The 23,526-nt window shown below is 40.7% G+C and overlaps 3 protein-coding genes and 4 non-coding genes across 7 annotated transcripts; all 7 read right to left on the bottom strand.

Moving 5' to 3' along the window:
* Nucleotides 1-1,104: 1,104 nt before the first annotated feature.
* On the bottom strand, nt 1,105-7,171 carry acadm (acyl-CoA dehydrogenase medium chain). The gene is made up of 12 exons (XM_070845415.1): nt 7,102-7,171; nt 6,040-6,151; nt 5,746-5,843; nt 5,550-5,619; nt 5,196-5,296; nt 4,583-4,663; nt 4,182-4,312; nt 3,830-3,938; nt 3,182-3,322; nt 2,617-2,712; nt 2,217-2,465; nt 1,105-2,126 (listed from the first exon to the last, which is right to left on the bottom strand). The coding sequence occupies exons 1-12, from the start codon at nt 7,114-7,116 to the stop codon at nt 2,055-2,057; spliced, it is 1,275 nt and encodes a 424-aa protein (XP_070701516.1). The 5' UTR covers nt 7,117-7,171; the 3' UTR covers nt 1,105-2,054.
* Nucleotides 7,172-10,238: 3,067 nt separating this feature from the next.
* rps8a (ribosomal protein S8a) lies at nt 10,239-13,971 on the bottom strand. The gene is made up of 6 exons (XM_070845155.1): nt 13,938-13,971; nt 12,883-12,989; nt 12,545-12,644; nt 12,116-12,291; nt 11,457-11,586; nt 10,239-10,393 (listed from the first exon to the last, which is right to left on the bottom strand). The coding sequence occupies exons 1-6, from the start codon at nt 13,939-13,941 to the stop codon at nt 10,284-10,286; spliced, it is 627 nt and encodes a 208-aa protein (XP_070701256.1). The 5' UTR covers nt 13,942-13,971; the 3' UTR covers nt 10,239-10,283.
* On the bottom strand, nt 10,817-10,885 carry LOC139214899 (small nucleolar RNA SNORD38). Its single transcript, XR_011585489.1, has one exon. It is a non-coding gene; the product is annotated as a small nucleolar RNA SNORD38 (small nucleolar RNA).
* Nucleotides 11,693-11,761, bottom strand: LOC139214898 (small nucleolar RNA SNORD38). The gene has a single exon (XR_011585488.1). It is a non-coding gene; the product is annotated as a small nucleolar RNA SNORD38 (small nucleolar RNA).
* On the bottom strand, nt 12,407-12,475 carry LOC139214900 (small nucleolar RNA SNORD38). The gene has a single exon (XR_011585490.1). It is a non-coding gene; the product is annotated as a small nucleolar RNA SNORD38 (small nucleolar RNA).
* On the bottom strand, nt 12,735-12,843 carry LOC139214901 (small nucleolar RNA SNORD46). Its single transcript, XR_011585491.1, has one exon. It is a non-coding gene; the product is annotated as a small nucleolar RNA SNORD46 (small nucleolar RNA).
* Nucleotides 13,972-14,775: 804 nt separating the features above from the next.
* Nucleotides 14,776-22,649, bottom strand: hectd3 (HECT domain containing 3). The gene is made up of 20 exons (XM_070845033.1): nt 22,576-22,649; nt 21,752-22,216; nt 20,603-20,856; nt 20,384-20,519; nt 19,939-20,060; nt 19,443-19,556; nt 18,833-18,915; nt 18,515-18,680; nt 18,306-18,387; nt 17,883-18,065; nt 17,722-17,774; nt 17,453-17,621; nt 17,240-17,353; nt 17,039-17,128; nt 16,505-16,711; nt 16,194-16,323; nt 15,684-15,758; nt 15,437-15,518; nt 15,246-15,317; nt 14,776-15,033 (listed from the first exon to the last, which is right to left on the bottom strand). Exons 2-20 carry the CDS (start codon nt 22,103-22,105, stop codon nt 14,949-14,951), a joined length of 2,571 nt encoding a protein of 856 aa, XP_070701134.1. The 5' UTR covers nt 22,106-22,216; nt 22,576-22,649; the 3' UTR covers nt 14,776-14,948.
* Between the last annotated feature and the right edge of the window lie 877 nt (nt 22,650-23,526).

Here is a 23,526-nt window from a genome sequence, read left to right as displayed (position 1 = left end):
ATTTTCATTTAATCTATTTTCACTTGCATGAGTTTGGATATCATGTGGCAACAGTGCAGTGAGCCACACTGCTACTCCCATGAACCCAGTGGCAAGCGCAGGCCCATAACAAACAATCATCCTGGACTGAATTCTGGAGCCTGATCGCTGTTGGCAATAACTGATCATCTGTGCTCAGTGGTAGTTGGATCGCGCTGTGGGTCGACTGGATTATGATGTCTGACGATGTCCTCAGTACTCCTGGCAGTAAAGGCGTCACAAAGTCTTTCCATGACATCCAAGTGAGTGAACATGGAAATGAGCAAGTGTGTGATGAAGAAAACCATCAACAATATTGTCTTCGCTGTCTGCATAGCGCTCTGACCAATGTGTTGCATCATGGAAAACCCTGCTGCAGCCCCTGCTCGTGTCATGGAACATGTAGCTGAAATTCCCCTTGCTGCCCTGAGAGCAACAGTTACCAGACCTCTCCGTGCCACAGAGTACGCAGCTGAAATTCCTTCCAGTACCCTGGCTTGTGTCCGGTGAGACACAGTTGCAGACCCTGATTTCTGCAGAAAACTGCCACCATGCATTCTTGTTTGAACAAAAGGGATAACCACAATCACTAACAAAGTAGCTGCTGTTAAGGAGGTCTGAGATCTGAGTTCTTAGCTGTTTAAGTAAAAGACAATTACATCCATACGGTGGTCGAGGCCGACGAGCCCTGCTAGGGACCCTGAGCAATCAGGCACCTTCACGCACTTTTTGTGCTAGTCGTGTTTCTGTTTCTGGAGACTTTACAACCACCTATTACAACCTGCTATGTTATCATTGTGTTTACAATTAGTATATTTGGGATGCTGTAAAATTTGAGTGTCATGCTCCAGATATTAATACAGGCTGGACATTAATCTTATGTATCCTGTATGATTTTGCCTCCCAGAGAGAAACTCTATTTTCCAGATGAGCCAGCATGGACTTAAGAGGCCATTAAACAAATTACAAACAGATAAATACACAAAGTGCTTGAAGGTTTTCATTTTCTTGGTTCATCTAACTTAAAAATTAAAAACAGACCTTTTTTTTAATATTATCGGAGTCCACAAAAAACACCGCAATCAGTTCAAGATTGAGTGGAATAATTTAATAAATGGATGATATACAGACTTAAAAGCTTCAGATATATTCACCAATCTGTCAAAAGTGATGGATGTTAGTGAGAGCTGAATCACATCCATACCTTCTGCAGAGGTTCGCCATGGTGAAGTGTCAAGCTGATGTCTCTCTTTATTGGATGGTTAGTGGTGATATGGAAGTGATCGTTGTTAAAGGAACAAAAAAAACATTTTCAGACAGCATGCTTCTTTTTTTTTTTTCCCCAGTCGTTAAACAAATCATCAAATACAAACTTATCTAACACATTCTGGTGAGAAATCAAAAGATCAAGATTTAAGATCTACTGTATGAAACTAACCATTTTATAAGTTTGAATTTTCAGAATGGGTGCAGAGGGTCAATAGGGATAGTCAAACCCCAAACTTTACAGTTTAATGTATGATGAGACAACTGGCAAATAGTGCTTAGGGTTAATTGCTAAACAAGTTTTTTTCAGTTTTTTTTTTTTAAATATCCTGTTCAATACCATATCCAGGCTGCTATTAAAAACAGTGGAGTTTGTATGTAACTGCCATTATTTACAACGTAGACAGACTGAAGCCTGGCAGGACATGGTCATGTGATCTTTTGAGTGAAGTTGGTGGATCTCATTTAGTCACAAAATAAGGCCACAGTTCTGAGCTACATTTGGAAAACCCTTTGAAAGACTGACAGAAAAAAGGGGACACGACTTGTTGATGGGTTTCGATGTTCATTGATTAGAAAGGTGGACGGCTGTCTACCAATTCAGGGTGTGGATCAGTCCAAAAAAGCAAGGCAGGATGAAGTGATGTTAAGGCAAATAACATTTGACAACTGTAACCTGAGCTTCAGTAATTTGATCTATGTCCAGACACACATGTATGTATAGAAAAGTTTCAACTAAGTACATTTGAATGAGGGCAAGTCAGGTGAGCTCATTTCTTGAATCTTCCCAGGTGTTCTCGGGCAATAATGAGTCTTTGGATTTGAGCTGTGCCCTCGTAGATCTACAAAGGAAATAAGAAAAACTTAAGGACACTGAACGTTTGCCAGATAGCTCTGTTAGCGGTGGTTAGATGCACAACATCAGCACCCACCTGGTAGATCTTGGCATCTCTCATCAGCTTCTCTACCGGGTATTCACTGTTGAAGCCGTTCCCTCCGAATACCTGGACGGCGTCAGCGGCCACCTGATTGGCGATGTCTCCAGCGAAGGCTTTGGCGATGGAGGCGTAGTAAGTGTTTCTGCGACCCTGGTCCACTTCCCAGGCGGACCTCTGGTACGCCATCCTGGCCAGCTCCACCTTCATCGCCATCTCAGCCAGGAGGAAGGACACGGCCTGGTGCTGTGAAGCAGCATCAATGTACTTTTACCACTGTTCTGCTATCTGATTTATCATGAGTTACGGTAATGACTGTACCACTAATCCAATGAACTCAAAATGGGTTATAATCAATGTCCTGTGAAGGAACAACAATGACTTATTAAAAACAAACCTCAGCGATAACTTTGCCAAAAGTCTTCCTCTCCAGTGCGTAATTGGTAGCTTCTTCCAGTGCCCTCTGTGCGAGGCCTGTTGCTCCTGCTGCCACCTGCATCATAACAATTACATTAGCAAACATCAAAGACACAAATCTTCAGTGACAAAAACAACTAAACATTGGTTTTTCCATTTGAAATGGTTGAAAGCATGAAATTGCACGGTTGTAGAGCTGCAATGATTAGTCCATTAATCAATTAACACATTTGCTGTTACTATATAAAGGCAGTGTAAAAATCATGAATCATGAAGTCTGCAGATAAGAAACATTGATTTCTTTTACAGATTTTTATTCCTCGAGCACATCAGTTTAAACTGGTATTCTCAAAGTTTTTATTCCCACACAAGTAGCATTTGCTGCTGTAAAAGGACACTGTTGACTTTAGGTCACAGTAACCAAAGTCCTGCTGTGACAAGACATTTCAGATCCATTGAAATTGAAATTGCCCCAAAAAAAAGGGTTAGGGTTATTACCACAACAAGAGAGACATATATTCATGGTACCACAGAAGAAGACCTACCGGTGGCCTGGTGTTGTCAAAGGCACCCATGGCAATTTTGAAGCCGGCTCCCTCTGTGATCAGGACGTTCTCCTTTGGGATCCTCACATCCTCAAAGGTGATGCCTCTGGTGTCAGAGCACCTCTGGCCCATGTTCATCTCCTACAAGCACAGAACACACACACAAGGACACGTTATCTTGTGGTGCACATGTCACTGTGTCAAACCTTTGGACTGCAACCCCAGAAATAAATTATGGGACCATCCGCACCGACTCTAAGGTGTGTCCTTATTAATTATAATCTAATTCTATCAAATAATTTAGACAGCGATGACACTCATCTACAATCATAATAAACTTCACATGTAAACAATATTCCCTTTGAGCTCAAAGTCTCAAATTTGAGAGACATTCAGCAGGTTTGTGTCTCATATGACTGCAGTATGAGGGAAAATTAGAAATGTGATTTTGTAGCTTTAAATGTTTCATGCAGACATACATACATGGAGCCCTTAGAAAAACATATTCTTTCTTGGTCTAATGGGACTGAGGAAATATTTTTCTAAATTGCTTCCCTTAAAAACTTAATTTCCACCTATGACACACCTTCTCTAACATACAGAATAAAATCAGAAAAAAAAACAAAAACAAAACCAGCCTCATCTCACCTTCCTTCCTATCTGAATTCCTGGAGTGTCGGCATCCACAATGAAGCCAGTAAAAGCCTTGCCTGCTGGATATTTGGGATCTGGGTTAGTACGGGCCAGAAGGAAGTACCTAGGAAGATGAAGGATGTGTGAATGTACAAATAAGCTTCAGGACAGACACTTTCTACATATCAGTATTCATTACATTTTAAAGGACACGTATATGCACACACAGTTGTCAATTTATTAGGTGCATCCAGCTAAAACTAATGCAACAGTATAATCCTGCAATAAATCCTTCCTTAATAAGGATTAAAATGTTCAGTTCTCTCATTCTTAGTGCACAACAGGAGCAACGGTAGAGAGTACACACCAGTTAGCTTTCCCACCATTGGTGATCCACATCTTCTGCCCGTTAACAACATACTCATCGCCCATCCTCACAGCTCGGGTCTTGATGCCGGCCACATCGGATCCCGCCCCGGGCTCCGTGACGCAGTACGCCTGCCAAAAGCACAACACACAGCAGTTAACCCCGTCTGATCTGATGCAAGAGAGAGCAGGAACGTTTTCCATTTATTTATTTATTTTTAGCTGGTGTCAGCAGGCCGTAGTGAGGTAACACCATAATATGTCAATGCCTATGTTTCTCCCTCCACATTGTCAATCTCTGTCAGTGCATCACTGTTGAGGAAAGATTCAACATAAACTTTGGCATGTGTAAATGAAAATAAATAAATATACAATAAGGCCCTTCTGAGAATAAATACTTACACACATAAGAGGCTCCTCAGTCAATCTTCCCAGGTATTTCTTCTTCTGTGCATCATTGCCAGCTAAAATAACAGGCATTTGCTGTGTGGGAAAAACAGATAGAACTTAGTTCCATCCTCCATTACTAATCATTGTTATGACCAAAAGACTTGCACATCCTGAAAATACTGATTATAGAAAATTAGATCGATAATGTTCAGTAGCAGCAGTGAAGCTTTGGCTTTTTTTTTTAAATCCCCAAAAAAGGAATAAAGTTTTCCATCAAATTATACAGGAAGAGTTTGGACTTGGAGTGCATGTCTGCGTTTGCCTTGCTCAAGAGTCCACTGGGGGTTAAAAAAAAAACTCAGTGGTGGATAAAGATGGTTGTCCTTTAAATCTTATTGATACATTTGAAAGTGGGGGCTGTGGTCTCATAAGTCAACTTGTCACTGAGGACAACAGAAACTGGGATTTATTCATTTCGTGTCATTCCTAACGTTAGTGGATCATAACGAGTACAAATGAATCAGATTCATTAATGCAGATCCCCCAGTGCAAAATGAGCTCCAGCTCCTTCAAAACTAGTTAAGAGAAAGTGAATCCCTTATAACCCTGATAAACGAACACTTACTCCCAGAGAGTTTGCTTCAATAGCCGTCTGTACTCCTGTGCAGCCATAAGCCAACTCTTCTGTGATGAGGCAGTTGTCAAATATTGACAAGCCCATTCCACCTGAAAGCAAAAGGGATGACTATAAATAATAAAACATTTCCATCGGCATAACAAAAACATTAACACACTTAATGAATATATACTGAATTTGCTTAAGTGTGGCTGTTATTTAGGCCACCACCTACAAACACAACTGATGTGAGACAAACTGTCAGGATGCACATGGCCTACCACAAAGGGGGAACTCAGTATTTGTAATGAAAAGGTTTAAAATACGGAAGTAATTTTGAAATGGACAAAGACAATAACATACCATATTCCTGTGGAATGTGACCGTTCATCAGACCAAGCTCCCATGCTTTCTTGATGATGGGGACAGGATACTACACAATAACAGGACATTTAAGAGTATAATTATATGTAAATACATACACGACTGATCCCTGAGGGGAATTTCACATGTTCTTACATATACACTCACTGCAGCCTAATCTTTGGACTGTACTCACTTCACCACTCCTGTCATAAGCAGGTGCCGCAGGGACGATCTCTTCACGTGCAAACTTCCTCGCCAGCTGCTGGAACTCCTTTTGCTGATCCGTCAGCTCTGTGGGACGAATGTAGCAAGAAGACTCACGAGAAGCAACTTCAACTCACAGTTTAAAGATCAGGCAACGATTACAGTGACCAATAACTCTTTCAGTGTACATACCGTAACAGCATGCGAGTATTATTTCAAGGCAGATATGAAAAGAAGCGACCATATCCCTTAAAATTATGTAAAGGTTCCACATCCCACTCACCAAAACAGAAACCAGGAGATGCCGAGTGGCCGTTGTGAGACGCTGCAACATCTGCGGCAGCAGCGCTGGTGCTCTGCAGCCGGATACCAGACCGCAGACTGGTTCTGAGCACCTGTGCATGGAGGAGGAAGAGATCAGCGAAAAAAGTTACACACAACTTTTATATTTTTAATTTAGTAAAACATGAGTTAGGCCCAGTTTGTTTAAGCAGATTAACCTATTTCTCAAGCTGCAACTCCATTTCCTATCAAGCCATCAGGAAATCAGATACATACGTCCTTACTCCTTTTGTGCAACACACACAAGAAAATGTATGCAATGTTTTATATGCAAATACAAAATCTAATAACATTTGTATAGGCAAATATAAGTAATAACTGATTCAAACTCTATAAATTAAGCTATTCATATGCTCAGTGGCCTGTTTATTCAATCTAATGCAGTTCAATGCAATAGCCCTGCCATGACCCAGCATCATATGAGGGCTCATCAAAAAAACACATGAACCCAGGACCAGGAATGGGAAACTCTACTACTATACATTAAGAGTCAGAATATCAAAAAAACACTGTGCATATGAAGCAGTCCAGTACAACAACAACACCACAACAACGAATTCAGTACTAAAACCACGGTCTTTTGCTAAATCATAATAATTATAATTTGGTAGTCGTTTTTGTCCCTCATAATACCTCCGGGGATCCGTAGAAGAGCCTCAGATTCGGGGTAAATATTGACAAAATAACAAGGCCTTCTAGGTATTTCAGAGACGACTAGCCAAAATGACTATGTTTGAAAGACACAGGTGCTTTTCTCTGAGGTAAATGTATCACACGAGAGGCTCCAACCGGGGCTAAACATTACAAAATTAGCTGTCTCCTAGCTAGCCTGTTAGCCTGTTAGCCCGTTAGCCTGTTACGCAGCTGGCAAATTTTTCATCTGACTGACTCGATAGAAAGGAAAATGTCGGTCAGCAGGACAACAAGCTGCAACGACCGCTCTTCAATGAGCTAAAACTGTGAAAACATGCTGGTGAATTATAGCTAATTTAAAGAAACTCACCTTGTTGAGCAGCATAGTTATGACACCAGTTCACCCCTCTCAATAGCAGACACGACCCACAATACCTTTGCCCCACTTGTGAACGTGCGCCGTGTCAGCCAATCACAGCATTGGGAATGATCACGTGTCCGCTCTCAGCATCCAGGAAACGACTTTTGACCCAGTTTCTTATCCAGACGTTTCATAACAAAAATACAACATTAAACTTAAGTTTTTAAAGATTTTAAGGTACCATAACGCTGTCACCACCATTGACGAGACGAGAGAATATTAACCGAAAAGGTAGGTCAGTGGAAAACGGACCAAAATGTTATGGTACAGGATATAAAACCCCCAGGTCAGTACAACAAAGATACACAGTATAATTTAAAGTCATTCAATTTTTTATTTGTTCTTCTCATGGTTATGTATAATTTCAGAAAATATAGAAAAGTAACTCACAACCAGAACACTCTTTACACATGTATGACTGAAAATGAGCAGGAAGAAGAAGAATCTTAATTTTCATGTCCCTTACTTAAAATACAAATAAACTGTAGAATTAGATGGTCTATCAACAAAAGATTAAACAGCCAATACTCACAGTAACATCAGAAAATAAGAAGCAAAAGCCAAACACAATAACTCACTATTAACTAGGGAAAATATTACCAGATACGTCATATAAATTATTCTTCTTTTATAAATTTTCTCAAACTGAAAGATATTTATTCAACCCCTTAAATCAATTTCTAGAGAATTCTGCTAACGTACACGTCTGCTTTAAGGTAGTCCAGGCAAACTGATGGTTAAATTGAAATTTGCCAGTGTGATCCTCATCCTCTGAAATAAAAAGAAACTAAAAAACAAGAAAAACAAATACTTTTTTCTTTGACCTGTACATAACTTACAATGTTTGCAACTCAAGTCTTTAAGTTTTTATAGCCCAGCACTCCCATACAGTAGCTATAATATGGTAAAACATTAAAAAATCACATATACACATAACTTTAAAATAATCATAATCATAAATCAGCTTCATAATACACGAGATATAGCTTACAGACCTCTTCGATGTCTCCTGTAGAGGTCTAATTGTAATTTTCTTACCCTCTCCTTCAGACCAGAAGTTAGGTTGGTGTCTCCTCTCTGAACCCTCTCAGTTATCTTCTATAAATTTTAATTTATTAAGGCTGCACTTGCACATTCCCAAAGGATTTATATAGTACTAAAACTTTTCCCCTGCTTCAATGTTCATAAGTTCTTCTAATTATCACCAGCGTTGAGCCTTTTAAATGTTTTTTTTTAATGAAAATGTTGATGAAAAATGACCCATCACCCACAACACCTATATCTCTCTTCCACTTGCTTTACTGAAGATACAAATGAATTAAAACTACAACTGGACATTGACACCCCACAGAGGTTAATCCAACACAGACTCATAGGAGTGTCATAAAAAAGAATAAATGTGTGACGAAATAGGAAAATAAATGTGGAGATGTAGGAGGATTAAATAAGTAAATTAACAATATTGAAATAGAACGATTAGTAAATAAAGGAATAAAAAATGTGGACGCATAAAATAAATCTAAAGGAATAATTATATGAATTTTCATACATTTTCATTTTTATTTAATTTATTTCTGTATATCTGTATTTATTTATACATGTTTAAATATTTATATTTATTGCATATAAATTACTCTGCTTTGTAGTTATCTTTATATAGTGTCATTTATTCATTTTCATCCCTTCATTCTTTTAACTATTTTTCCTATTCATTTTTGCTTTTCCTTAAAAGGCTGAGTAGTCTATTCCAGCACACGAGCCCTGCTTTAGCCACGAGTGTATAGTAAGAACTGCATACTGTCGAACCATGCTGGGAAAATACACATTTAAGATCAGAAGGATGCAAACTTCACATTCACTGTGGCAGATTAAACAAAAAGAGCCATAAGTGGGTTTATTGTCAAGCAGGTGTAAAACATACAGGGAATTTGCCTTGATATTTGAGTGTGTAACGGTCACAGCAAACATAAGAGCCATTCAAAGATCCTTTCATTAAAATAAAGATAAACTGAAGTGGTGTGAAGAAACTACGTACTATACATTAGCACCATTCTTTAGGTACCTGCACCACAGTTGTAGAGTATTTCTATTTTCTGCTAATATATTCAACTATAGATACGAGTGATTTAAGATCCTTACTGTTGACCTTGTTCACATTTTTGGCATTGTGTATATTTTGTATCCATTGGTTATATTTGCACACTCCTACATTTCTAATTCTCATAATCAAGTTCTTTTATCAGACCAATTTATGAGATGACCCATATCCATATATTGTCACTATGCTAAATCAAAAGACTATAGAAGAAGCTACAACTTAACTAGCTTCAATGTCACATCAGTAACATTAACAGTATATTGCGTTATGCTGCTATAGGCTCAGACTGCCGGGGGACTCCTATGGTGCACTGAGCTCCTCTCTATTCTCTCTCCTCCTCTTCCTCTCCATCATTATGTCTCATGTCAGCCAAATGTCTGCCTCTAACTTGCTATCTTCCCCGGAGCCTTTCTGTGCTTTCTCATCGCTCAGGTTCCTGTGGATCCTGGTCCTGGCCCTGTTGATGTGGTTTTCTGGTTCCTGTGGATCCTGGTCCTGGAGGTTTCTCTTTTCCCACTGGGTTTTTCCTTCCCAAAGAAGGAGGGTCATAAAGGGCAGGTGATGCCTCAGACTGATCCACCGGACTGATCCATTGGCCTCATCGACTGCTGGACTCTTTATTAGATTGTTTGTTCGCTTACACTTGTTTATTTCAGTGAACTTTGTAAAGCACTGAGAGACAACTGTTGTGATATTGGGCTATACAAAATAAATTGAATTAAGTTAAGACATGCTGTGGTCTTCCTCAACTCCCAGCTCATAAATAACCCATTATCTCAATTAGCTCATTAGGTCAAGAACTGCACTCATTTGCTTTATTCACCAAGTTATTTGAAACCAACTATCAAATTTTGCTCACAGCCTCTGATAGGAGTCATGTCCACATACCCTGCTGATTAAACAATGAACTGCAGGCTAGTCACCTGAGTTTTACACCCTGCAGATGAGAATAATAAAAAAAAAAAAAAAAAGAGGCAGAAACAGGCAGTTGTGGGATGTCTGGATTTTATTGGCGTATCAAACAGCTGTACATCTATTTGCCTTTCTTGGCCTTGATCTTCCTCAGGTAGAACTCGAGCTCCTTGCCCTCCAGGAGGTAGCCGTCTGCCCTGCCGCACTGGCCAGGTCTGGAGGCGATGCAAGCTGCAGGAGGGAAGAAGGAATGTCATCAAGGGGGCAGATAAACCATCTCAAACGAGGAGTGCTGTAGTCAAATAATTTTAGGAAACTGATGGAGGAATATTGCATCTAAGTTCATAAGTTGGTTTTGATACAACAGAAATGCTGATAAATACAATACTGATGTCAAATGAGAATTAGAAATTTAGGCTTCAGTCTTGTGACTGTGCAGGACATTTTGAACCATGTAAGTGTAAAAACCTGCCCTGCTTCACCCTTAGCTACACTAATTCACATGAAGCACCCCAGTGCAGAAACACTCATCTTAGCCCCTAGACAGAACACCGGTTCATCAGGTGTAAAAGGACCGAGTGCTAAGATTTAACTTCTCAAACTTCACCCTCCCCAGCCAAGCAAGTTCAGATATATTAGTGTGGCCAGCACGTCTTTCTCAGAGTCTCTGTTATCACCACTTTCATTCAGTAGCAGAACTGGACAAAGTTATCGTCATGGAAAGACATGCACCAGATCAGACAGCACTTTACAGCAGGTGCTGTGGAAAGAAATTGATTTTAATTGTGTTCTTGTGTGTCCCTCCGGTACCAACTGTTCATTTTGTCAAAAAGTAAATACTTTATAGAGACCACCTGTAAGTGTTCTTTTTCCCCAAAAACTAGAAAATCAAATCTACGGTTGGACTAAAGTATTCCACAGGATTAGATTAGCTCAGTTTCACATCCCCAAAAGCATGCATTTCAAATGACGAGGAATAATGGATCTAAAACTTACTTTTAATTCAGATATTTGGAAACTCCATAAATAATTTCTATGTCAAGTGTGATCCAAATGTGTGAGTCTCTGTATTAACATTTTAGAATTTGATTGGCAGTGAAATTAATCCTGAAGTATTGAGTCACATGCAATATTGATACTGCCAATGATATTTCTTTGAAGTTATCCCCTGGGAGACTAAGGGACTTTAAGGGAAGAGCCAGTCAAGACTTAAGAGAAATACACCAGTGACAAGTCAAACTTGAATACCTAAAGCCATTCCTGACAAATAAAGCATACACATGTTGACACTCACCAAGCAGTTTTCCCTGCTGGAACTGCTCCTCCAAGAGAGGGCTGATCTTGGCCGTCTTTTTGCGCTCATCGTACTTCTTCTGAGTCCTCTTTGACCTCTTCTTGTTCAGGACCTCTTCCTCCTCAGGAGTCTACAGAAGACACAGGAATAAAGCTCATTAGATGAACATAAAACATGTGAGGTAAGTTCACACTTCAGCTGCTGGGTGATTGGTGCGATTAACCATGCAGCAGGTCTTTCTCAGAGTCTCTGTTATCACCACTTTCATTCAGTAGCAGAACTGGACAAAGTTATCGTCATGGAAAGACATGCACCAGATCAGACGGCAGCTATGATACAGATTCATGAAAGGAAAGTGCCCTTTACTTGTCACATCTTGTGACCCTGGTTTTGATCACTTTTGGAATGATTTTACGTCGCACTTCTAGCAGATATACCAACCGAATATGGACATAGTATATAACAAGACTAGCAGTCTCAAATTTATGCAACCCAGAGCATTAAGCTTCAACACTGAGGTGAAAAGCCACCTCTGTGTAAACAGACAATTTTCAAATAAAAATTGTCTTTGATCAGCCATTATAGCAGCACCATATAGTCTCTACACCGTTTTTTAACACGACATGGTACAGGGTGTTTTCCCCCCCACACACACATACCAGCTTGGCTCCCTTCTTGCGTCCCAGAGGAGTGGCGAAGTGAGCCTCATACCACTGTCTGTAAGGAAGGCTGTCGACGAGGACGATGCAGTTCTTCACCAGGGTCTTGGTTCTGACCAGCTCGTTGTTGGAGGCATTGTAGACCACATCAATGATCCTGGTCTTCCTGGTGCAGCCTGTGTACACAAATTTAAATGCCATTAGCAAAAGCTATATTTCCTTCACTTTGTGAACCGACAACATTGTTCTGTGAAATCTTTAAAAACGCAGCACGTCAGTAAATGAAATGTCTTTCTCAGGGTCTCGTTTATCACCACTTGCATTCAGTAGCAGAACTGGACAAAGTTATCATCATGGAAAGATGTGTGCAGCATCCAACAGGGCTCAGAAGATCCCGTGAAATCAAAGTGGCATTTAAATTAAACTTACACTCAGAGCCCCATGAGAAGTTTCCAACATCCAGCCTCAGAGCGCGGTACTTCTTGTTCCCACCCCGGACCCTCACGGTGTGGATGCGACGAGGTCCAATCTGCAGAAAGATATTTTACCAGTGATGCAATTAGTGTGTCTAGAATTCAGACAACTGTGTTGAAGATTGCAGTCCATGAACATGGACTACAGTGTGTCAGTGTAACTATGACAAGTCCTACCATTGGCAAGTCCTAAGCTTTGAACCAAAACGGTCCAAAAACAGACAGGCCTAAGGTCACGTTTTCATCATCCACACTACATCTAATTAAGCAGAGTTTCATACTTTATTTTTTTACCTTTGTGTTTGCAGGAGGGCGCCCGAGCTCATACTTCCTTTTCTTATGATAGGGCTTGCGTTTACCGCCGGTCTTGCGGCGTTTGTGCCAGTTATCCCTTGAGATACCTGGATACAATGGAGAAAAAAGGGATAAAAATGGTGTCAGGCTATGGACCAGCTCACAATTAGTCCACTACAAAATTATGCTATACGCTTGAGACATCAGTTCTCCAAGGTAGGGTGTCCGCAATTGTATTTCGGATTCCGCTTAAAGAGTATCATCATGTCACTCAAGCAATTGTGATCCCCTCATGGCCAAAGGCTAAAGCTGTCTAGCATCATGGTGAAATGGACCATTAAACACCAAACCGAATTTGCTCAAATTTAACTACCTACACTGAATAAAGATGCATATTGTCCTTTATCTTCGATCCTTCAACACAGAAACCAAGGATATCTCGCATTTTCGACACCTCAAACTCACTGTGGCCTTTATCAACCAGCATGCACCTCAGGTGCCCAAGATCCACCTTTGATAACTTACTTACAGTTGAACCTTTGACATATGATAAGCTAAATGCACCCAGCTGCCTTCCACACGTGTGACTGAGCTACAAGCTACTATTCTTCCATAAAGTGTTGCGGTGCAGCATGACACGATCATGAGTATCCTGCTAGCTAATGCTAACACTAGCAACACAGCGCTCCTTTAGCTCTTCAAGATTTAACACTACAATTGAAGAGTTTACATGTAGAGTAACATTACACTCCTTTGAACTCTGTTGTAATATTATAAACCTCCCAAAAAGCATAGTGTGCCGTTTGCAAGCACACTTCAGCTCCAGCAGCTAACTACACGGCCAATGAGAGCAGCCATCTTGGGAGCACATCACACATCCCTTTCCAAAATACTTAATTAAAATAAAATTTACTGACTGTAGACAACAAAGTTAAAACTACATATACTCAAATACCATTAAGCTTCAATATAGCAAACCATGATTGGAATATTCCTTCGTTAAAACATCAGATGGACAAGGATTCTCCCTCCGACCCGAGCATGAAAACACGTACCCATTCTCAGGCGCCGGCTAGAAAGAGGAACCGCAAAGGCTCATGGGGAGGTTTGAAGACACGAGATCTCGCGATAAGGAGGGGGACGATATCTTCCTCGGACGTGATTTCATGTTTTCATGCACAACGTTATAAAAGACTTGTATTAATATACAGTATGCACTAACCTTATATTATTTTATTTGTATGAATATCTTATGGCGTTATTTATATTTTGTTATAGCTAAAAGGATTGAGATAAGGAATCAATTCTATTTCATCACATTACTATATAATAATATTATTACATTTATTACATTCTATTTGTATTTACCTTTTGATGTAATAAATCAATATTTATATTTATCAATGTACATACTTTGACAAAGTATTATGGATAAAAATCTAGATAATCTGTATTTCGTCCGTGGAAAGTCAGTAAGAGGACATTCAGTTAAGATTATTTCGTCAAACTACTATTTCCAAGGTCACAGACAAACGTTTGGGGTCAACTTTAATCTCATTTCTTAATAGTTTTATTTGTTTTTTTATGTAGAACATGACTCTTAATTACAATTCTGCTTTTACATTTTGTGAGATTGGTTAATATTCTACATTACCAAAAACTTGGGTTTTTGCAAAAGAAAGACTTGTTTTGTATTTTGATCCTCTCTGCAGTGATTTAATGTTTATCAGTGACAATCCTTTTTTTCTTGCACCTTCCTGATTAATTTTCAGAACATTACATACAAAGAAAATCTACCAAAAGTCAAACATCTGACATTGACAATCACGGACATTTCAACACATGAATTCACTTAATGTTTAATTCAAAAAACATGTTAATAAAACAAAGTCATTTTCATGTTTCCATATAGTTCTTTATTATATACAACTAGGATTAATTGGCAGTTGTGTAGATATGGTGATAAACTTGGCAAGATCTTTCCATTTAACAGCGATTTTAAAGTAAAGTGTGCAGCAGTTTGTTCAGTGAAGCAGGAGAGAGAGATAGAGAGAGAGAGAGAGAGATCACTCTTCCCAGGGGCTCATGTCCATGTCAATGGCCACACAGTTATATGCAGCGTAACGCAGCTTCTCCTCACAAACCTTTGCACTGCAGGACAGAAGGAACAAGAGGAGAGGAAAAGATGTGAGCCGATAAATTTAACGTCATCGTCAACGAAAAGTCATCTGCTTCGTAAGAGCTCAGAGAGCTACATGAATGTAATGTAGGATTATGAAAACTTAAAGATAAAAGCAGCTGGTAGTGTCTTACTATAGCATCATATAAATGCAAAGATATGCAAACAGAGAACGTGAGTGTACCTCGGATAGTTGGGTAAATAAAGAGTGCTGGAACATGTGGAGGACTGTGGAAGTGCATCGGTCGTTTCTGAGCTAAATCAGGAAATAGAAAATGTTCAAAATGACATTATTATTATTATTATCATTAGCAACCAGTAATTTCTCTGTAATCTTTTTTTTTTTTTTTTTTTTTTAGATGTACTTGGACTCACCCTTGTTTGTCAGGAAACACGTAGATAGGCGCAGGAAGACGACTTCTACCAGTTACAAACCTCAGAAACCTGCTCCGATCCTCTGAAAACAAAATTCAAAACCCTTGTCAGTCACTGATGTAATGTGGGTTTATAGCCGTCATCTGTAGATTTTCAGCACAACAAATACATCAAGCTACGTAGATAATATGACACGTTGTAAAAGACATTCGCTGCAGTGGGCATGCTCTGTGAAGAGTGAACTGACCATTGGTGAAGTTCGTCAGCGCTTCCCACAAGTATTGCACTCTAACGTCACTTTGTTCCAGATCCTCGTAGCGTGCTAGTCGGGAGATAGAAACAACATTAATGCATTACAACCTTCTCCAAAGACAATGACATCAAAAGACATCAGCTAACATGCTGATGTTTAGCAGGTATAACATTTACCATGTTTACCATCTTACTTTAGCATGTTAGCATTCCAACATTTGCTAATTAGCACTAAACACAAAGTACATGTGAGGCTGATGGTAATGTCCTTAGTGCTGCAGGTGTTTTGCCAGAACCCAAAGTACTGCTTTGTAGTATTTGCATCATCTGGTTGCCATAAATGTCTGAACAACTCATCCAATAGTTGTTGAGTTATTTCAGTCTGAACCAGATTGATGGACCAACTGACTGACTGACAAAGAGACTGACCAACATATTGTGTCACCTCCTCTATTAACACAGAAAATGTGTGTTTATTGTCAAAGAGGCCGAGGTAAACACTCACTGAGTCGTTTCAGGGCTTCCACAGTGATCTCCGGGTCTCCACACACTTTCTTTTCCACTTCCTGCCAGGTGAGCAGGTCCAGCACCGCCTGAGGAACCACCTTCAGCAGCCCTGCCTGCATCGCTGCAATCTGTGATACACACAAATAATCAGGCACATGCACATTTCAGTGATCGAGCAACTCTATATGCACCATAACTACTGGAAGAGTTTATACTTCAGAATAAAAGCACTTGCAACCAGACAAATTCGAGCCACGCTTGAAGTAGCAATGAGGAGGAGGGAAAAATGTAAAGGCGTAGTAGTCCCACCTGCTGCCTGCTCTCCTCCAGCCGAGACTTCTGCACCAGGCGGATGAACTCGCTGCGGTCCTCGTAACGAACGGCCACGTTACTGCCGCCAGGGATGAGCTCCACCATCTGGCCATCGCTCAGCAGGGTGGTGTACACCAGCTCCTCACCAAACCTGAACTCAAACGTCTCCCGGTCCGTGTTCTCCATGGCTTCCAGCAGGTTCACCTGAAACACAAATCCAAATCTAACTTGAGACAGTGACTGCGAAAAGAAGGATCAGTGGTCACACCAAACAGCTGGAGATTATTCTCCACAGGCCATTAGTGTGATACATTGATCATTGATCATAAAAGTAAATTTGAAACTACGCCACCTTTTACAATGTCAGTAGAAATGCACATAATATAAAAAACTATTCAGTAAAAATACTGATAATGACTGAATTCAAAAGTTTGGGTTTCAAAGTTGTGTACATGAGCCTCCTCTTCAATCTGATGGCTAAAATGAACATGACATGACGTGAAGGAGCTGCGATAATTTGAATGTCCTCACCAGCACAGAGTCTACAGCAGGGAAATCTTTACTCCAGCCGACAGCCTCCCCAGTCAGCTGCTTCCACACCAGCCCGGGCAGAGCCAAGACCTGTAGGATTGGACACAGGAGGAGCCAGAAAATCAAGTCTCTACATCCTCCCTTTCTTATTTCATAGTGATCTCAATGACCCACAGCAGGTGGACAGTGGGCATCACTCACCAAGAAGTCTTTTCCTCTGAGAGCAGCTCCCATGAGCTGACCGATCCACTCATATTTGTGGAACTCTTTGCAGGACGGGTTGGGGACGTAGTAATCTCTGGCCTCTAAGGCGCCCTGAGAGACCAGCAAAAGACAGGTCAAGAAAAACCTCCAGCCAATGAGAACACAGAGTCAAATCTCGACTGAGTGCAGGCAGCAGGGATGAGTGGTTACCTGGTTGGACGTACGGCTGAAGAACGGCAGAGGCATGGGACACTCAGCTGAGCTGGGACAAAGCTCCTCAGACATGTCGGCCAGGCTGTCCCGAAATCCACCTCCCTGATCGATGATTCCCTCTGCGATGAACTTACATTCCCACCACTGGTCATACCGAGCAGGCCATCTGACAAACCAGGAACAAAGATGGAAGGTTCAGGTTTCACTCAGACTCAGACAACAAATACATGATACATGAGCCAGCTGTAAGCCATGAAAATGCACACCTGTAATCCAAAGTCTTCTCAAATTTATCAGATGGCTTGAGACCTTCATACACCTGCAAGCAGAATTATACAAATCATAAGGCAATGGCATTGACTGTGCATGAATATGGACAACATGACAACTCTGCAGTGATGTCACCACTCAGGACGTGTTTTCCTACCTGATTGAAGACAGCGTTCTTACAGCTGGTGTCCAGAGAGGGGTTGTCTCTGTGCTCCATGGCCAGACGTCTGTTGATGTAGAGTCGGGGCATGAAGTTTGGCTTGCTGGTCTCAGAGTCCTTCAGGCACTGTGTGATGAGGGCTGAGCGGCGTTTGGACAGCAGCAGGAACTGCTTTATGCTCTAGAGGGCACCAAAGAACCCACGGGTAATTAAAAACACTCTGGGTGACAATAAATGACAATAAATTCTACCTCGACTGAAGGTTTTGAAAAGTCAATGATGTTCTATTAAGCCTTTTTTTTTTGGTCCATAAGCCCTCCATTAAAAAGCCACTCAGGGCTGTACCTTTTTGTATATCACTGCTTTTTGCATACTTATTCAGTATCGGTATTGTTTATTTTAAAGGCTTCACTGACTCACTTTGATCTGGCTGAAAGTACCCAAACTGTAGTCCCAGGCTGGTACCAAGTGTGGGAGCACACTGTCCAGGAGACAGATGAACCTGCAGAGAGCGAGACAGAAAAAAAAAGAGACTGAGAATGAATGAACACATTTTTTTGATCTTCACAAAAACATCCCAGCTAGGTGCTAATTACTTAACTCTGGCACTAGGATGAACGTTGACCTACCTCTGGATGACCAGTGCTCTGCGGTACAGGACGTCAGGCGTGTTGCCCTGCAGGCGGGGGTAGCGCACCAGGTTAGAGGACTGGAAAACATCAGCGTTCAGACCCAGATCTCTCTCACACGACGACTTGATCTTCAAGCCTCGGATCCGGACATCTATCCCCTCATCTGTGAAGTCAAAGGACAGAAGAAAAATTACTTTAAGGATATCACTATAGAAGCTTGTGCAGCCAAAGAATCCCCCAAAAATCTACAGAAGTGATTGAAATCACAGGAAATATCTTGTTATGTAAACAAAGAAACACACTTAAAAGCCTTACCTCTACATTCCTCAATCCGAACCTCAATCACAGGCAGGTGAGATGTCATATCCTCCAGCACACACACTTCTCCGATCAGGTTGCTAGAGGCAAAAGAGAGCAGAGAGAGTTTAAAGTAACTGTAACTGATGAAATGGCTCGGTGCAGCAGGCTGATATGCATTATAATAACACACTACTACACTTTTATTTCTCCGCTTTTATCAAGAGAAAATAGATTTAGATAAACCACAAGAACAATATATCAGTTAGTTATCAACCTTCTGTTAAAGATATACTCTACTGTAATAATAGAGATCGTCTCTCCTGAAACTTATTGTCATATTTCCCTTCTATTATATTTTCCTAATTTGTTTAATGCACTAAATAATGTCAAATGTAGTATCATCATATGATTTCTCTAACTGCTCACAATATGTGGGTCATCTTGACTTAAAAATCCGCTTTCAATATTGAACACTGACAAAAAAACTTTGTCTGACTAAAGCTTTAATCCAAAACTAGTGGTTTAGTCCCTTCTACAGCTCATATATTGTAATCTGAAGCATATCCATGACACCCAAAGAGTTCATGATGAAATATGTTGACAAAATTGCTTTGAAAAGACTCACTCATCTATGGTGACGTCACTCAGCTTCTTTAGGTTGTCTCCCTCTCCTCCAAACACTGTGACTCGCTTGGGCATGTAGTTGTCATCTGTAGAGTCCACCGTCAGTATCAGCTTGCTACAGAGCAAAGACAAACACATCATACACAATAAAGACACGTCAAAATGTTTTCAACAAGATAAAAGTTCATATGAGAAACCTCAAAATTTTATATCATGAGTTTTGGCTCCAGTCGTCTTTAGTGTATTATTTGAATGTATTTCCTTATGTACATAGTTTACTTAGCATCAGTTCCTGCTTCCACTTTGGTCAAAAGTGTGTGTCTAACATAGACACACAACATAGAATAATATAACAGAAACATCCTAAGCAGGAGTTGAAATATGTTGCTGGAATCAAGGAATTACTAAGTGAAATATTAAATACAATACATTTACACTAAATTTGATATTAATCTCTTGTGTTTTTTCATTCACTTTGTTGCTCAGCTGCTCCTTACTTCACTACGGTGCCCCTCTTCATGTGCAGGCGGATCCAGTGCTGTCCCTGCATGCCGTCGCTCTCCCAGTAAGTTTCAGTGTCGCCGTCTGTCAGACAGCTCGCCCCTCCACTGGGATCCTCCTATCAGCAAATACCAAGGCAAACCGCTCACTGACACATGTACACATGTGTAATTACATGTTTTTGCTGCGTCATACCACTCAATGATATAACAATTGTTATTATTATGTTATTATTTCTATCAAATCTTCAATATCATACAGGGTGAAAAACCAGACAATAAACAAACTGCTTTTTAATACTCATAGTTTTATTCTAATAGCTTTATCTTGACTAGAAAATGCACACAGACTTGAACATCCCTGTTTTTTAAGGTCTATCTAGACTAGTTTTAAAGGGGGAAAACAAAACAAAACACAAATATGTGAGTGTGTGAGACTCGCCGAACATGAAGAGACATCAATGCTGGTCACACACTGCTTCACGCTCCCCAGGTTCTCATCCTCTTTCCCTATGTGGTCGTAGAAGTAGTGCACCAGGTCCTCGTCACATTCGTATGTCCAGGTGGGAGGAACGTACCTTGAAGATTTGAGGGGACAATTTGACAACCTGCTGCTTTCTCAACACAACCCAAAAAAAAAAAGTATTGACCTTAAACTCACCGTAGCTTCTGGACGGCGGCGTCATCACACTCCGCGATTTTGGGTTTGGAGCCGATGTACAGAGCGTTCTCCACGTTGACCACCTGCTCCCACCTGTTGCAGGGCTTGTGGTCGTAGCCGAAGAGCTGCTGCTGTCTGCTGACGGTCTCTGGTGACTCCACCGGGACCAGCCTGTCGCCTCCTTCTGTGTGTTTACACACCAGGATCCAGCCTTCCTCCAACTCCAGACCCGGACGGTGCTCCTCAAGCTGCTCCTGGACGCAGACGTGGATCATTATGTCAACTTGTGTTTAGCCCGCTACATTTACAATCATCAAATCAGAACTAATAGGTAATAAAACAAAGATGGACAGTGGGTCATCCAGTAATCACAGGCTCAATTATTTCAAAAATCCTTTTAAGATAAGTATGACCAGACTTAACCGTAATCAATAACTTCACTGTTTGTATTGTGGAACTAATGTAAAGGCAACCGTATATTTTTCTACACTGGGGCACTGAAAATGTGCTTTAAGGTGGACTGTGAGGTAAAAAGACATCTTTATTTAGTGCCAAAAGTAAAAAAAACAACAACACAAAAACGTATTTCAGCAGTGTGAATCTGTTGCATTTGGACCTACAGTATATTTGTCACATTACTTACTTCTGCATTTTTATCTTAAGTGTTCAGACTTCATCCATCCATCCAAATATTCTATATATATCTATATAAGTATTATCTTTTCGAGGGTCGCCAACTGACCTATCCTGCATATCTTTAGAGTGTGGAATTAAACCAGGACACCTGGTGGAAACCATGCAGATATGAAGAGCCTGCAAACTGGACATAGAACGACCCACGCTGGTCAATACTGAAGTCTAACGCTGGATCTTCACACTGTAACGTGAACTGTATTATTCAAAAGAATCATAGAAAAGTTTGCGACTTTTTGATTATACTTTTGCCAACACTTGTCTGTCGCTAAAAACACAAACACTCAGACATCATGATGTGAAGATGATGTGCTTACAAAGATGAAAATCATGAACTTAACTACATATTTAACACCAGCACAAAGAGTAAAGGAATGAAATGTGGCAGGTCTTATTATGGCAGAAGAATTAGAGAAACTGCATCACTGTTAACGTGGGAGAGGGACTGAGGCTTACCTTATTGATTTTGACCCACAGGCCCTGGCTGTTGCAGTATTCTTCCCCTGTTGTCCGGATACAGGTCCCTTTCTTTGGTTCAAGGTTGTACTTGCATAATTTCTTAATGTGTGGAGTCTGGTGTGGACTCTCAAAGACGGAGACGAGCGTCTTTCCGACTGTGGAGCCTCCTGCAGAAGCTCCGGAGGAGGCTGAGGAGGAGGAAGAGGAGTCCTTGCAGATCTTGTAGCACACCTCTTTGGAGACATAACACAGAGACTCTGGCAGCGGCTCGCTCCTCCGGAAACACTCAATGCACATGTTCAGGAAGCGGATCCTCCCGAGCAGCAGGTGAGGGCTGTCACCCAGAGACATGGTGGAGGAGGTGGAGGTGGAGGTGGAGGTGGTGACAGTCAGCGGCTCAGCAGCAGGGAGGCATCAGCTGACATTACACCGCTGCCCTGCCTTTGTTTTCAGGGGATGCTCCTGTCCAAACCAAACCCAACAAAATAGAATATTCCTGAATAACAGATGATTCAATGAATAGCAGCTAAAGCTCGTGATTTAATTTGAACTCCAGCTCTATCTCACCGTGTGCACACAGTCTAAAAGGCCAGAAACCTGCTTATCAAAGAGCAAAGTTCAATGACACAGTGAGAAAAGTATCGACTCCCTGGAACCCATAAGAGTGAGGAAGCTAACATTAGCCAGCTAGCTAGGCAGATCACTGTATCTTGCGACTGTCATCTACAGAACCGAGCAGCTAGACGCGGCACTCAGGAACTATGGGGAATAAACATGTTTCATGAGATAAATGTTTCAAAAAACAACAGGTGTTAACGTACCCTCAGTGCCGACACGTATTTTAAGTGTGAAACTCGTCAATAGGTGTGTGGATTTCTGTCACAACGCGGAAGCGCAGAAGACAGTTTTGACCCTACCGAACTTCCGTCGTTGGTATTTCAAAATAAAAGTCTCATCATTGCATTCAATAATCTTGAACTCAACCCGTTTTAAACGGTGCATTACAATATGATCTGTCAGGTTTGTACACAACTGACCTGCGCATTAGGGGTGTTTTTACCCAGTAGAAACTCGATGTAATCGGATTTACAGATCCATCTGTCGACTTTATGCTTTTTTTGGTTTACACTCAGACCACGTGGTCTCAAAGTAAAAGCACACCTGTCGTGCACACTGCAGTCTGCATCAGCCTCATAGACTGTGTACTATGAATTATGCCGAGGTAGACTGTAAGTAGACCACATTTACTCATTGCCTCAGTAATGTTCCTCAACATTAAAAATGACATAAAATATCTTTTACTTCACTACAATTATTTGACAGCCTATTTATTGGAAGATAAAAAATGTCATAGTAGCCAAAAATAGGTCAACCTCAGCCAGCAACATCAATAAAGTGCTGCTTGATTAATGCATCAGTCATTTTAATCCAAGAATGTAAGATATATAGTATAGTGACAAGAGGGGCCTTTATTTGTCCAGTGTGGCTGGTGAAGGGGACGGGGACAGTACATGATAGAAATGTTTAAAACACCGCCACAGTGTGACACAGAGACTGTAGAAGAGGACAAATAAGGATATAAAGCGTCCATGTTATGTGAGCCAGTGACTCAAAATCAATACCAGAAATTACCCCTACACAGGCCACAGTGGACACACTTCTTCTGGAAGTACTTTTTCTAATTTTTGTGAGCATTTTTATGGAAAGTTAATTTCTTCAATAGTTTCCATGTAATGTGAGGCAGTGACTATAAATGAATATATTATGTGCAA

The sequence above is a fragment of the Pempheris klunzingeri genome, chromosome 15 (genome assembly GCF_042242105.1).
Source record: "Pempheris klunzingeri isolate RE-2024b chromosome 15, fPemKlu1.hap1, whole genome shotgun sequence".
Taxonomy (NCBI): Eukaryota; Metazoa; Chordata; class Actinopteri; order Acropomatiformes; family Pempheridae; genus Pempheris; species Pempheris klunzingeri.
Note: the sequence above shows the minus strand (reverse complement) of the source record. Positions and strands in the feature narration are given on the sequence as shown.